The 14,594-nt window shown below is 46.7% G+C and overlaps 1 protein-coding gene across 1 annotated transcript in view; it reads left to right on the plus strand.

The window, feature by feature from the left end:
• Window positions 1-6,576: 6,576 nt before the first annotated feature.
• Window positions 6,577-14,594, plus strand: part of LOC138259886 (cystatin-like) — a 49,304-nt gene continuing 41,286 nt past the window's right edge. The window contains exon 1 of the mRNA XM_069207843.1: window positions 6,577-6,937. Coding sequence (XP_069063944.1) covers window positions 6,683-6,937 — 255 coding nt within the window. The 5' untranslated portion in view covers window positions 6,577-6,682. The remainder of the gene's footprint in view (window positions 6,938-14,594) is intronic.

Here is a 14,594-nt window from a genome sequence, read left to right on the forward strand (position 1 = left end):
GAGATGTTGAAGCTACTCCACAGGGAACTGAAGTTGAAAGAGAGTTCAAAGGAAGAGGAGAAAGAGCTGTTGAAGCGGCCAAAAGTGCTGGTTTCGATAGAAAACTGGACTGCAGCATTTTTTATATTTGCCAGTGTCTACTGTGAAAAGTATCCACAGAGGTCAGTGGCATTGCTGAAGTATATGGCTATGATTAGAAAGGCCCAGCTAAACTACAGGGGATATGATTGGATCCAATACAACGAAGAATTTTGGGCCCATATGGCGGTGGATCCTGAGGTGCAGCAGGGAGAGATTCATATGGACCTCTGGCAGCATACCATGGGCCTTTCAAAATGTAGTAAGAGATTTTATCAGTCCAGCGGCTTACCCATAGTATATTACCCCTTTCAGGAGTGTCCCACCTGGGAGGGGTGGGTGCCGCAGTCAAAGGACAGGGTACAGGACAGGGAACTGGAGGTTCACAGCTGTCAACATGCTGGGACTTTAACCAAGGTCTCTGCACGAGAGAATACTGCTGTTTTAGGCACTAGTATTCTAGATGCTCGGGTCGGCATGTCCTTGTTAACTGCCATGGAGGGGCAAACAACACAGGGGATACATGGGGGCAAGGACAGTCACAAACAGGTAGCTTCGGTACACAGCAATTCAGTTCTCCCGCCTCCCAGAGTGGGGGTGGAGGGTCTCAAGGCACTGGGGGAAAGAGCTCCTATGCTTGTTATTCTGGAAAATCTCCTTTTCTGGCTGGGACGTTATGACAAGGTGGATGACGCAGTGCTCCTCTGGTGTACATGGGTCCGAGGGGGCGACGGTGGGTGGACAAGCTGAAATCTGCAGGAGCATACAGGCAGGTGGTATAGGTGCAAGTTGCTTATAGAAGTACGGGAAGGACACATGGCAGGCCCTTTCTCGGATTGGCCGATGCAGAATCTGATCATCTCCTCCATAGGGGTAGTACCTAAAAAAGAGCACGGACAGTTTTGCTTGATCCAGCACTTGTCCTGGCCGGAAGGGCATTCGAGCAATGATTTCATGATCAATGAAGTCTCAGTTACGTATGCATCAGTTGATGTGGCATTTCAATTGGTGGAGCAGGTCGAACAGGGGGCCCTGATGGTGAAGAGCGACATTAAGTCGGCTTTCCGTTTGTTACCAGTACACCCTGATGACGTTGAGCTATTAGGCAGTCAGTTTGAAGGTGCCTGGTATGTGGATAACGCACTACCAATGGGATGCTCCATATTGCGTGCACTGTTCGAATGCTTTAGTACATTCTTGCAGTGTGTCTTTACCACAAGGTCAGGGCGTAACTTACTCACTATTTGGATGACTTCTTCATGGTGGGTCAGCCAAACTCGTTGCATTGTCAGAGGGCCTGAGAGGAATTTCAGCTGATCATGAGGGACCTTGGGGTTTCTCTGTCCCCAGAAAAAAACAGTGGGTCCTAGTACGACTCTGTCATCCTTAGAGATTGAAATTGACTAAGTGAGGATGGAGGCCCGCATGCCGTGTGACAAGAGAGTGGCAATGTTGCCATTGTTGGACAACATGTTAGGAGACAGAAGGTGACAGTGCAGGATATTCAGGACCTGCTTGGTCACTTGAACTTCACCTGCAGGGTGGTGTGGGCGGGGTCGGACTTTCTGTGGACAACTGAGGTTGGCCTTGGCGGGGGACGTTTACTACACCATTGTGTGCATTTGACAGCAGGAGTGAAGGAGGACCTCAGGATGTGGAGATATTTCTTGCAGGCATTAAATGGAATTCCTTTGAAGTCTTGGGAGGAGACTCAGTGGGATGTGCAGATATTTTCCAATGCAGCAGGGGGGCGGGTTTGACTTGTACTGGCAGGGCAGGTGGTGCGCGAAGGTGTGGCCAAGGGAATGGAAACAGGGGGAGGATTATTGCGTTCCTCAAATTCTTCCCACTGGTGCTGTGGGGGCTGGAGTTGGCCCACAAAAAAGTGCTTTTCAAAACTGACAACACGACAGTTGTGCATGTGTTTAATCGACAAGGGATGTGCAGGTGCCAGGTTGCTCCGGGTGTTTGTCTGCTCTGTCTTCGGCATGATGTTGCATTCAGGGCGAGGCATGTTCCAGGAGTGGACAATGACATTGCATATGCTTTGTCTCATTCACAGTGGGAGGGTTTCCTTGGGCTGGCCACGGCTATCGAGCTCACGAAAGTGGCGTTGCCTCCAAACTCGTGGACCATAGGGGACAAAGGATGCTGCAGCTGGTGGTGAATTCATTGGTGGTCTCCATGCAGCGAGCTTATTCGCAAGCTTGGAGGGAATTTTTACAGTGGGGCATGTAGGCAAACAACACAGGGGATACATGGGGGCAAGGACAGTCACAAACAGGTAGCTTCGGTACACAGCAATTCAGTTCTCCCGCCTCCCAGAGTGGGGGTGGAGGGTCTCAGGGCACTGGGGGAAAGAGCTCCTACGCTTGTTATTCTGGAAAATCTCCTTTTCTGGCTGGGACGTTATGACAAGGTGGATGACGCAGTGCTCCTCTGGTGTACATGGGTCCGAGGGGGCGACGGTGGGTGGACAAGCTGAAATCTGCAGGAGCATACAGGCAGGTGGTATGGTGGTATAGGTGCAAGTTGCTTATAGAAGTACGGGAAGGACACATGGCAGGCCCTTTCTCGGATTGGCTGATGCAGAATCTGATTAATCTCCTCCATAGGGGCAGTACCTAAAAAAGAGCACGGACAGTTTTGCTTGATCCAGCACTTGTCCTGGCCGGTAGGGCATTCAAGCAATGATTTCATGATCAATGAAGTCTCAGTTACGTATGCATCAGTTGATGTGGCATTTCAATTGGTGGAGCAGGTCGAACAGGGGCCCTGATGGTGAAGAGCGACATTAAGTCAGCTTTCCGTTTGTTGCCAGTACACCCTGATAATGTTGAGCTATTAGGCAGTCAGTGTGAAGGTGCCTGGTATGTGGATAACGCACTACCAATGGGTTGCTCCATATCGCGTGCACTGTTCGAATGCTTTAGGACATTCTTGCAGTGTGTCTTTACCACACGGTCAGGGCGTAACTTACTCACTATTTGGATGACTTCTTCATGGTGGGTCAGCCAAACTTGTTGCATTGTCAGAGGGCCTTAGAGGAATTTCAGCTGATCAAGAGCGACCTTGGGGTTCCTCTGTCCCCAGAAAAAAACAGTGGGTCCTAGTACGACTCTGTCATCCCTAGAAATTGAAATTGACTCAGTGAGGATCAAGGCCCGCATGCCGTATGACAAGAGAGAGGCAATGTTGCCATTGTTGGACAATATGTTAAGGAGACAGGAGGTGACAGTGCAGGATATTCAGGTCCTGCTTGGACACTTGAACTTCACCTGCAGGGTGGTGTGGGCGGGGTCAGACTTTCTGTAGACAACTGAGGTTGGCCTTGGCGGGGGACGTTTACTGCACCATTGTGTGCGTTTGACAGCAGGAGTGAAGGAGGACCTCAGGATGTGGAGATATTTCTTGGAGGCATTAAATGGAATTCCTTCGAAGTCTTGGGAGGAGACTCAGTGGGGTGTGCAGATATTTTCCAATGCAGCAGGGGGGCGGGTTTGACTTGTACTGGCAGGGCAGGTGGTGTGCGAAGGAGTAACCAAGGGAATGGAAACAGGGGGAGGATTATTGCGTTCCTCAAATTCTTCCCACTGGTGCTTTGGGGGGAGGAGTTGGCCCACAAAAAAGTGCTTTTCAGAACTGACAACACGACAGTTGTGCATGTGTTTAATCGACAAGGGATGTGCAGGTGCCAGGTTGCTCAGGGTGTTTGTCTGCTGTGTCTTCGGCATGATGTTGCATTCAGGGTGAGGCATGTTCCTGGAGTGGACAATGACATTGCATATGCTTTGTCTCATTCCCAGTGGGAGGGTTTCCTTGGGCTGGCCACGGCTATCGAGCTCAAGGAAATGGCGATGCCTCCAAACTCGTGGACCATAGGCGACAAAGGATTCTGCAGCTGGTGGTGAATTCATTGGTGGTCTCCATGCAGCAAGCTTATTCGCAAGCTTGGAGGGAATTTTTACAGTGGGACGTGTAGGCAACAGCAGGACTGGGAGACAACAAAGGATGTAGTGCAATTTATTTTGACACTTATTAAGAAGGGCCAATCTAGGGTTACGATAGCAGGAAAGCTGATGGGCATCACCTTTATGGGGTAGCTCTTTTGGGGGTTCCCCCTTCTGTCGGAGAATTGGGGAACAGGATGCCTGAGGGGTGGGATAGGGAGGTGCACCACATGGGAAGGGTGAGAAAACCAGTGTTGTTAAAGATGCTGTTGGTGAAGGTGCTCGAATTGGAGGCCTTATTTTTGACGACACTGAGGTGATTCTGTTCAGCACATTGATGGTCTGGATGTTTTTAGTACATTTAGGGTCTCAGAACTCCCGGGAGGAAAGGTGGGGGGACGTCCCCTTTGGGGGAGGGCAGTATGGATCTGGCTTTCCAAGTCAAAAACAGGGGGTAACTGTTCAGCTCCAGTCATACCCAGTAAGGACTTTATGTCCTATAGAGTGGGCAAGGTGTTTATTCACTAGACAAGGTAACCCCTCTGATAAAGTCTTTATACATAAGGACCGAAAACCAGTGACTGCATATCAATTGCTCTTTGTACTTCGAAGGGCAGTAAAAGACCTGGGCCTTGACCCTGCAGACTTTGTCACCCATTCTTTTCGTATTGGCTTTGCCACACACACAGGTTGGAGGGGTTGGAGTAAGATGCGCATAATGAAGGCAGGGAGGTAGGTTTCTGACTATGTGCAATGCCATGTGCGCACGGAAAATGAGCATTTTTACTGATGGTATTTGGTGATTCTGTTGTTTGTGTCCTTTACAGGTTCGGTGGCTGGTCCAGAGAGCGCCTTTTTGTTGATTTGGTTGGTAGGGGACTCCTTCATCAAATGGGCAAGGAGACAAGCACAGCAGGGCAATCAAGGGGTTGGAGTAAACTGCGCATAATGAAGGCAGGGAGGTGGGTTTCTGACTGTGTGCAATGCCATGTGCACAGGTGAAATTAGCATTTTTACTGATGGTATTTGGTGATTTTATTGTTTGTGTCCTTTACAGGTTCGGTGGCTGGTCCAAAGAGCGCCTTGTTGTTGATTTGGTTGGTAGGGGACTCCTTCATCAAATGGGCACGGAGACAAGCACAGCAGGGCAATCAAGGGTGCAACCTGGATCTGCCTTTAGTTTGCAAAGGCATGGAAAAAGGGGTATGAAGTGGTGTGAATTAGTACCGGCATTGAATGGGTGGATGGTGAGGGAGCAGTGACCTGACCTTTTGGTGATACATTTAGGCGAAAACGATTTAGTATAAGGAAGGGACTTCAGCTGATGAAGGATATGAAGAAGGATTTTTGGGAAATCCTGTATTTTTGGTTGGGTTGCCATCTAGTATGCACAGCCATTGTGCCGCATAGGGAGTGGTGGGGGCGCGAAGGCCAAGGGGCATTGAAAGGGCGAGGAAGAAAATGAATAAAGAAACGAAAAGCTTTGCCAGGGACAAGGGGATCACAGTTTTAGAGCATACGGACCTCTATTTGGAGGATGATGTGTTTTTCAGGGGAGATGGCATCCATCTGTCCTTCATGAGCATGGAGTTGTATCTTTTACACATCAAGGTTCGCTTGAATAGTTTGTTTGGGGTTCGAAATTAGTGTCAGGTGGGGGGGGGCAGAAAAAGCCTTGCAGGTTTTTCTGGGTGGCTGGGACAGGGTTCAGTTGACTTTATTTGCAAAGTTTTAGGCCTTAAAGCAGCAGCCCATGTAAAAGAAGGGTGGACTGGCTAGCATCTGGATGAGTCAGGTTGTTCAATGTTGAGCTTGAAGTTATGCTAGTTACAGTTGCATAGTCATTAGCAGATAAAAGGAGTTTTAAGTCAACAACCATACAGTTATAATATGAAGTTCAGGAATGCTAGTAGGGAAGCGGGGAGGAGAGGATGGGGGTGGGCATTATAGGTATATTATTGCATAGTGAGAAGTTTTGTAAAGGCAAAGGCCTAGGTTATGTTATTGTTAGGTGCACCTGTCTTCAATAAAGCAGCTGTTTTCACACAGCACTGTGTCAGTCTTGTCTGCTCCCCTTTTTTCACAATGGGGCTTTGGGGGGTAGCTGACCCCAGGGAGGTCTGTCCCCTGGGATCTTTGGGGGAAATGGAGCAGCCCGAGGCTGCTTGGGCTATCTGGGATATGGTGGTAAGGGGGGGAGAGGGGATATATACCGACATTTTAAGTTTCCAGCCACAATTTTAGTAAGGTGACACGGTGGTTGTTAAAGGAGCAGGACATCCTCTATTTTTTGTATTGTATTCTCATTTGCTCCCCCTTTTCCCCAACATAACTAGCTTTGCACTTTATTTGTTAAGGTCTGTCATGTTGCGCCCATTCTGTTCTCTGTACAATGCAATAATCACACTTACATGCAACCGAACGTGCAAGAGTCTAGAAAGGGATTTCAGTCACAGCGAAACCACAACACCCGGCAGCTTAGTGAGTCAATAACCGGAGGGGGTAGTTCAAGCTCCTGCTTCCGTGACAGCCAATCCCTGTAAACTCAGCTCAGGTAAAGTAAGATAAGAATAGCTTACGCCTTTTGCGCCTTTAGTTGTTTTTCCAGCTGGCTGCCTAACTCAGCTCGAGAAGTGCCGTGCAGTGCTGCGAGTATGGCTGCCTCCTGGGCGTGTTTCACTGCTCTCGTGCTGCTCGGATTCCCGGGGCTGCTTCTAGCCCACCCAATGGACGACGATCCCGAGACGGTCCGCGCAGAGACAGTTCAACTTCTAGGAGGGTGGAATCCCCTCGACGTGACCAGCAAAAGAGCCATAGAGATGGCGGACTTCGCCGAAAGTGTGTACAATGCTCATGAAAATGACGAGTGCGAGTACCACACCGTGAAGATCCTTGACGCTAGCTATCAGGTAGGTAACAACAGGGCTTTAAGTGAGATCATAAAAGTGTGTGTGTGCGGGTCTCTATAAGGGGTGGGGCTTATATAGTAAAGAACGTGGTTTAAACATATACACTACAATTGCATAGAGTGCCATTCTACCCACACATTCCCATAGAATGACAACTGCATCTGGCATACGTGACTTTGCCCTGTGCGCTTTGCAGAGAGGCCAGGGATTGCATGGCCACATGTGCTAAACACCGTTTTAACCTACTGACTGACACTGAGAGAAACTTTCACTACCTTCAGCTACACCTTATTTGTGCCCCGTTTTAAACACCTGGGCGCGACTAAATTCAAATTATGCACTAGACAACTTTAATATGCTGCCTAAAAAACGTAGTGCAAGATTACGTAAAGTATGTGAAATATAAGAAGGAACGACATCGTTTACCCTAACATTTTTTACACTCCATATTCAGAAATCGATCACTGTTTTTTCATGAAAAGTCAAGGATATAAAGGGATCGAAAGGGACCCGTTTCGATGTCAGTTTTGAATTTCTACGGGCCACTAAAAGCCCTGGGTAACAAACATGAGGGGATTGGGGGAGACTGCAGAGATAACAACTGACCCTTCTCCCCAGGTGCTATTTCATTGAAAGTCTGTCTGATGCTGCATATTTTCTAAAATGCACCAGCAGAGTTTATGGCACTAGACTATCTTTTGTAACATATTCTATATTTGCTATGACATTTAAATACTAGAATGTCCGGTACCAGAGTTTTGAATTACCTAACTGGTTTTCTATACACTATTTCTGCTGTGTGGCAGTTGCACTCACTTAAAACAGTATCCTGCCAGACACTGCTACCGGCGGCCCTTAACATTCTGAACAAGAGCTGAGGCTGAGATTACTCAGAACCTGTGGAACACGCATCCAAAACCTTTTTGAAGAGGTTGGCCCCTGTGTGCCTGTCTAGAGCATAGTCAGGTAGGCTGTAGTGAGACTGCTCCAAATAACAATGACCTAATAAGTTTGTGAAATTTCTCAGTGCATGTGAAACTAAAGAATCAGCACAGGTGCTGGTGTGAAATATCACATAAGTTGAGAATGGTGTCAGAACTTGCATATTCACTCACTCATCTCCTCTTAGTGAAATGATCCCCCACTCAAAAGATGTGTCTTTAACCAACAGATCACTCACTTATTAAGCGTACACACTCTGTGAGGGATGAAATGTGGGCATTGTAAGAAGCAGATTCAAGGCAGTAGTATGAGAAGTTGGCACCTTTTGGCAGTCCTCTGGGTAGTGTGAATAGACTAGGGGAGGATCCTTAGTTATGGTGAAGGAGCATCGCCCCCCCTCCACCCGGCTGAGCCAGCAGCAGAAAAATAAAACCATAGTTGTTTTATTTGTCTGCTGCTGGCTCAGCCAGCAGTGCAGGGAGGGGCAGGGCTGGGCCACGGGAGGGGGATGAGGAGAGAGTGCACCTAAGTGCTCATGTGTGTTTGTTCAGCCGTCTCAGGCCAGCCAAATACACATGCCCACTTATGTTTCTCCAGGCTGGAGAAACTGCACAGACCCCAGGGTTCTATCTGAGCGGCAGTCGAGTCGCTGAGACAAATCCTGGCACTGCTTTCTTGCTAGGTTTAGTATGAAAACAGCACCAGGAGCCTGTGCTGGTGTCCCAGTGAATGCTGGGACACCACATCGTGGGAACAGGAGTGAGACGGCGGGAGACAGCTGTAAGGTATGTTTTTTTTATTTTTTTTATTTATTACTTTCCCCTCCGTCTCTTCACCCCTCCCCCTCACACACACACACACACACACACACACACACTTCCCCCATTCCCTTCAGATTTGCAGGGGCCGCCGCTGGAAGAGACAGCATTGATGAGTAGTATAAGAGCCTGGATCTCGTGACAGCAAAGAGTATCTGGTAGTAGTGGACAAGGTGAAAAGGTGAAAACCGCATTAACTGGTGGACAGTGTGGGGAGTTGACATTGATGGGTTGTGTGAAGAGCTGGCACTGATGGGTAATGCTGGTTTTGATCACCAGTGAGAAGTTGGACTGGTACAAAGAGTTGGTACAGGTGGACAGTGTGAGGAGCTGACGCTTATGACACATGTAAGGAACTGACACTGATGGGCAGTTTGCAGAACTGGCACTGGTGGACAGTGTGAGGAGCTCATATATTTTGGCAATGCAAGCAGATGGCACAGGGAGAAGTCAGCACTTCAGGTGACTGTGAGGAACTAGCACTAGTGGCTGGGCGATGAGCTGGCGGTCTAAGAATCACATTAGTGAGCAGCATGAGGGTTGGCAGTAGTCAGCAGAGCAAATAACAAGAATGGTTGGGTAGCATGAGCTGGGTATTGTGTTGTTCTAACCTTGATGTAAAAAGAACAGATGATGGACGGAATGCAGAGCAAATCAAACATTCACCCCCAGTCACAACGATCTGGGTTTAATCCATTGTTTTTTTGCTCACCACGCCACTCCAGTTTGGACCTGGCCATATGCAAATCAGTCAGTTCCTGGAACAGGGTCAAGACTGATTTGCATATGGCTGGGTCCAAACTGGAATGGCATGGGCAGCAAAAAACGATGGATTTAGGCCCATATATTTGTACTGGGGGTGAATGTTTGACATTGTTCAGCATTCCGTCCATCACTTGTTCTTTTTGCATTTGTCGCCCTAAGTGGGAAGGGTATGCCCAGACATGGGTCCCGTGCATCCCATGTCACTGGATTCAAGCTAGCCTGGCTGATGAGGGGTGAAACCCCGAAACCGGTCCCAGGATGATTTTTTTCCAGTCCAGGGAAGACCTGGCCTGGCAGTTCGGGCTGGACTGTTCCCATGGGGAACAGGGTCAAGACTGATTTGCATATGGCTGGGTCCAAACTTGAATGGCATGGGCAGCAAAAAACGATGGATTTAGGCCCATATCTCTGTACTGGGGGCGAATGTTTGACATTGTTCAGCATTCCGTCCATCACTTGTTCTTTTTGCATTTGTTCTAACCTTGATGGGCAGATTAGGAGCTAACACTATTGACGATTAAGATGCTTTCAATCCTGCAAGGAGTCTGGTTTCCTTTAACACAGCTTGAGGAGGTCATATTTGGTGAACTGGTTAAGGAACCAGCATTGAGAGCAGGTTGAAGAGAATGCATTAGCTGGCAGTGCGAGAATGTATTGGTTGACAATATGTGACATTGTCTTTAGTAGTCAGTAAGAGGAACAAACTCTGGAGAGCAGAAAAGAAGGATGGACTGGTGGGTGCGAATGGGTGGCACTGGCGGACACTACTAGGCAGTGAATAGAAAGGCACCAGTAGCAATGTTGCAGTGTGAAAAGCCACCACCTATGAGCAGTGTAAGTAGATGGCATGTGTGGCCTTTATATACCTGAAACCGGTGGACAGTGTGGGAAACTGGCACTCTGGAGGCGTCTAAAGATCTGGTAGCGGCTAGCTGTGTGAGAAAACTAGCAGCTTAGGCAGTCTAAGTGGCTATCATTGATGGTCTGTGTGAGGAGCTGTATTGATGGACAGGGAATCCTATCCCTAGTGAGCAGCGCGAGGAGTCCTCACCAGCGTGAAGGACTTAGTGCCATCACTAACTCTCAATTCTGCACCTCCTCAGAATACCAATTGACCTCTATTGTTTATGTAAGTCAAGCATTGTGCAAGAAAGGAAGACATGAAGGGATCAGAAGCTTGAATCGGATATCGTTAGAGCATTACATATTTCTCCCCTTAACAAAACTTTCATATTCTTTACAAGAAAATATTGAAAGCTCATCTAGTGTTTTGCATTATTTTAGGGACACTCTATGGTTAGTTTAGCGTTTTATTGTGTGTGACCTTCTAAAAATTGGCACCCGTTATTGCACTTTTCAACTTGCTTTCAGTTGCTTCTTTTGCTCCTATGGCTTATAAAATGATCCAGGTTCACTATCCTGCTGTGTGTGTGGTATACAATGTAGATTTTCCTAGTAAGTTATGAAGGAAAGTCTTAATTTTATTAAAGACACAGAGGCGAGTATTATGCTTTGTCTTTTCTTTATTTTTAAACAGCAGCTGCAGTCAAGAAAAACTACAAAACCCATAAGGCAAACTACAGTAGCCAATGGGAAACATAGAGTAGTTCACTAAAATGCACCAATAACCATCGAGCCGATCCAATAATACCTATCTTGACTGAGAACAGCCCTCTTTTCTTATGCAAGATTAATAAGTAACGAACAATGGTACAATGGTACAACAAAAACATATTGCCATTAGAACAGATAAAGTCTCTTGTAAAAGCAACAAAGGTCCAGAAATGAAGTCCGGAAGTGTCTGTGGCTGTGAAAGCTGAGTGCTCCAGAGAGAAGGAGAGGACGGAATTTTTGTAGGTGGAGGATCGGAGAAGCGATCACTAGACAGCAGTCTGTTGAGACGTTGAGGAAGTTGGAAAGGGAGGGAATAAAACAAAAGTGTGAAAATTTGTAGAGGAGGGATAATACTCGCCTCTGTGTCTTTAATAAAATTAAGACTTTCCTTCATAACTTACTAGGAAAATCTACATTTTATGGCAAGACCGGGGGCTCCTATTATGCTGTTTTAAAGCGAATCAACAACATTTAATGAAGCATGAGGAATTGGTTTACAATAAAATACTCTGAAAACATTATCGTTAGACCAGTCAGCCGGTCTGAGAATGTCCTCAAGGCGAGAACCGTCCCAAAAAGCTTTAGAAGCCATAGCTCCTCTAGCTGAATGAGCACCAAAAGAGGAGATATCAATACCAGCAAGGGACATAACCCAACGGACCCAGCAGGCCAAAGTGGGAGAGGAGACAGGATTGAATGGCTTTCTAAAGGATATGAGGAGTTGGGATGCAGGGGATTTCCTCAAATCGTCTGTCTGTTGTTCATAAACTTTCAAGCACTAGCCTATGCATAATTTAGGATGATTAGGGAAAAAGGGATAGAACACCGATGAAAGATTAATTTTCGTACATCAATAAACATTAAAAAGAACACCTGTTGGGGTAAAATTACGATCTGTAATAACTAACGCTCTAACGTCGGAAAACGTTTGAAAGAAACGAGACATATTAACATGGTAAGTTTGGCGGACAAGCATTGAATTATCTGGCCATGAAATAAAAAGGTTTAATACAGCATTTACATCCCACAAAGAACTGTATTTGGGTTTCGGAGGATTAGAAAATTTTACTCCCTTTAATAAACGGCAGACCAACAGATGCTCTCCAACTGGTTTTCCATTGATGAAAGTGTGAGAAGATGAAATCGCCGATCTTTACAAATTGATAGTACGAAAGGATTTACCTTTACTGGCTTCTGCCGCCAGGAAATTGAAAATCAAAACTATATCTGTTGTAAAGGGATCAACGTGTTTTCCCACATACCAGCTATGCCAGAGTGACCAAGCTGATCTATATGCCTTTTTTGTTCCTGGAGCCCGGGCCAGATCGAGGAAGTTTGAAGTTTCTGTCGAAATAGGTAAGATAGATTGGGATTCCCTGAGATTTTCCAGGCTGAAAGGGAGAGTAGCTTCTTTAGAATTACACTGTGGGGAAGGATGGGGGAGTTGGTCAAGAGATCTGGGAAGGAGGGAATTAGGAGAGGGGCATCTTTTGAAAGTGCCAGGAGGGTGGGGAACCATACCTGGGAATGCCAGAAAGGAGCTATGAGAACTAATGTCGCCTGTTGGCGTCTGACTTGAGCCAGCAATCTGGGGATCATAATGAACGGAGGGAAGGCATAATTGAGGGAAGATGACCAATCTTGAGAAAAAGCATCGAAGGCTAGTGCCAGTGGATCTGGGTGCCAGCTGAAGAATTGAGGGAGTTGTGCATTGAGACAAGATGCAAAAAGATCTATGTGAAATGGACCCCATTTGTGATGTAAAGTTTTGAACACCTCTGGATGGAGCTTCCAATCGCTGGAATCTCGAAAATGGTGAGAATGCCAATCTGCAACCGAATTGAGACTGCCTGGTAGGTATTCTGCTTGCACTGAAATTTTGTTTTGAAGACAAAATTCCCCAAACCCTTTTGCCAATTCCGCTAAAGGCTTGGACTTTGTGCCTCCCAGATGGTTGATGTAGCGAACTGCCAAAATGTTTCCCATTCCGAGAAGAACCGAACAACAAACTCTGTCTCTTGCTAGACTTTTGATTGCAAAGGAGCCGGCAAGCATCTCTAAACAGTTGATGTGCAACCTTGACTCCTCTAGAAACCATGTGCCTCCTGTCGAGATTGGACCACAACGGGCTCCCCAACCCAGCAGACTTGCATCTGAATCTAATACAAGATTCAGGGCTGATGCAAAGATAGTCCTGCCGTTCAAGGCATCTAAATGGTCTATCCACCACTGGAGTTCTGAACGAGAGTCCTGGTCTAAAACGATGGTATCTGAATAGGCTAGACCTTTTTGGAGCTGACAAATTTTTAATCTCTGAAGAGCCCGATAATGTAATGGACCCGGAAAGATGGCTTGAATTGATGATGAAAGGAGGCCTACAATCCTTGCCAGAGATCTGAGGGAGATCTGAGGGACAGAAGAGAACTGCGAAGGATCAGAAGGATTTCTGATTTGATGGATTTTATTTTCGCTGACGGGAGGAGAAGAGTGGCAGACACGGAATCTACTAGGAAACCTAGAAACTCGACTCTTTGAGCTGGACCTAGAGAAGACTTTTCATAATTGATAATGAAACTGAGATCTGAAAGAAGAGTGCAAGTGAGATGAACGTGAGATAGGAGAGACATGCAGTTCTGGTTCATGATGAGAATATCATCCAAGTAGATGATCAATCTAATTCCCCTGGCTCTAAGAAAGGCCACTACCATTTTCATTAGTTTTGTAAAGCACCAGGGGGCGGACGACAGGCTGAAGGGTAAGGAAGTGAAGTGAAAAGTTTGGTTGTGCCATTGAAATTGAAGAAATTTCAGAGAATCTGGGTGCATGGGAACTGTGAGGTATGCATCCTGAACATCGAGACTCACCATTCAATCGCCTTGGAGCAAGGAATCTCTGAGATGGAGAATAGTCTCCAGCTTGAAGTGGCGATATACGACGAATTGGTTGAACTGTTTTAGGTTGATAACAGGACTCATCTTTTTGTTCTACTTTTGGACTAGAAAAACTGAACTGACGAAACCCAAGGGATCTAGAGAACAAGGGGCAATTGCTTGTTTTTGTAAAAGAGATTGAATTTCCAAGGAGATCAAATCTGACATTTGAACGGAAAACTGATGCTGATGAGGGAACAATGATTGAAAAGGTTCTGAGTAGAGCTTGATAAGATAACCATGAACGGTGTTTAAAACCCAAGTATCTGCTGTGAGATCTCGCCATTTTGGAAGACATAGAGAAATACGGCCCACTACGACAGGAAGACAAGGGAATTGACTTACTGGGTTGTGAAGAGAATCTGGAACTGGGATTGCCTTTGTTCCTGAAACCTCTGTTTCTCTGGGGATAGAATTGTAGCCTGTACTCCTGGTAAGTGCTGTTGCTGTAGTAGCCACAGGAACCTTGGTTGGGGTAGGCACGGCCGGCAAAGCAGTTCCTGCCTCTGCCGGCCCTGGAGAAAACCCGAGCTGAAAACATCTTCTTCAAGGACTACTGAGCTTTATCCAGGAATGCGAAAGTTGCAA

The sequence above is a fragment of the Pleurodeles waltl genome, chromosome 9 (genome assembly GCF_031143425.1).
Source record: "Pleurodeles waltl isolate 20211129_DDA chromosome 9, aPleWal1.hap1.20221129, whole genome shotgun sequence".
Taxonomy (NCBI): domain Eukaryota; kingdom Metazoa; phylum Chordata; class Amphibia; order Caudata; family Salamandridae; genus Pleurodeles; species Pleurodeles waltl.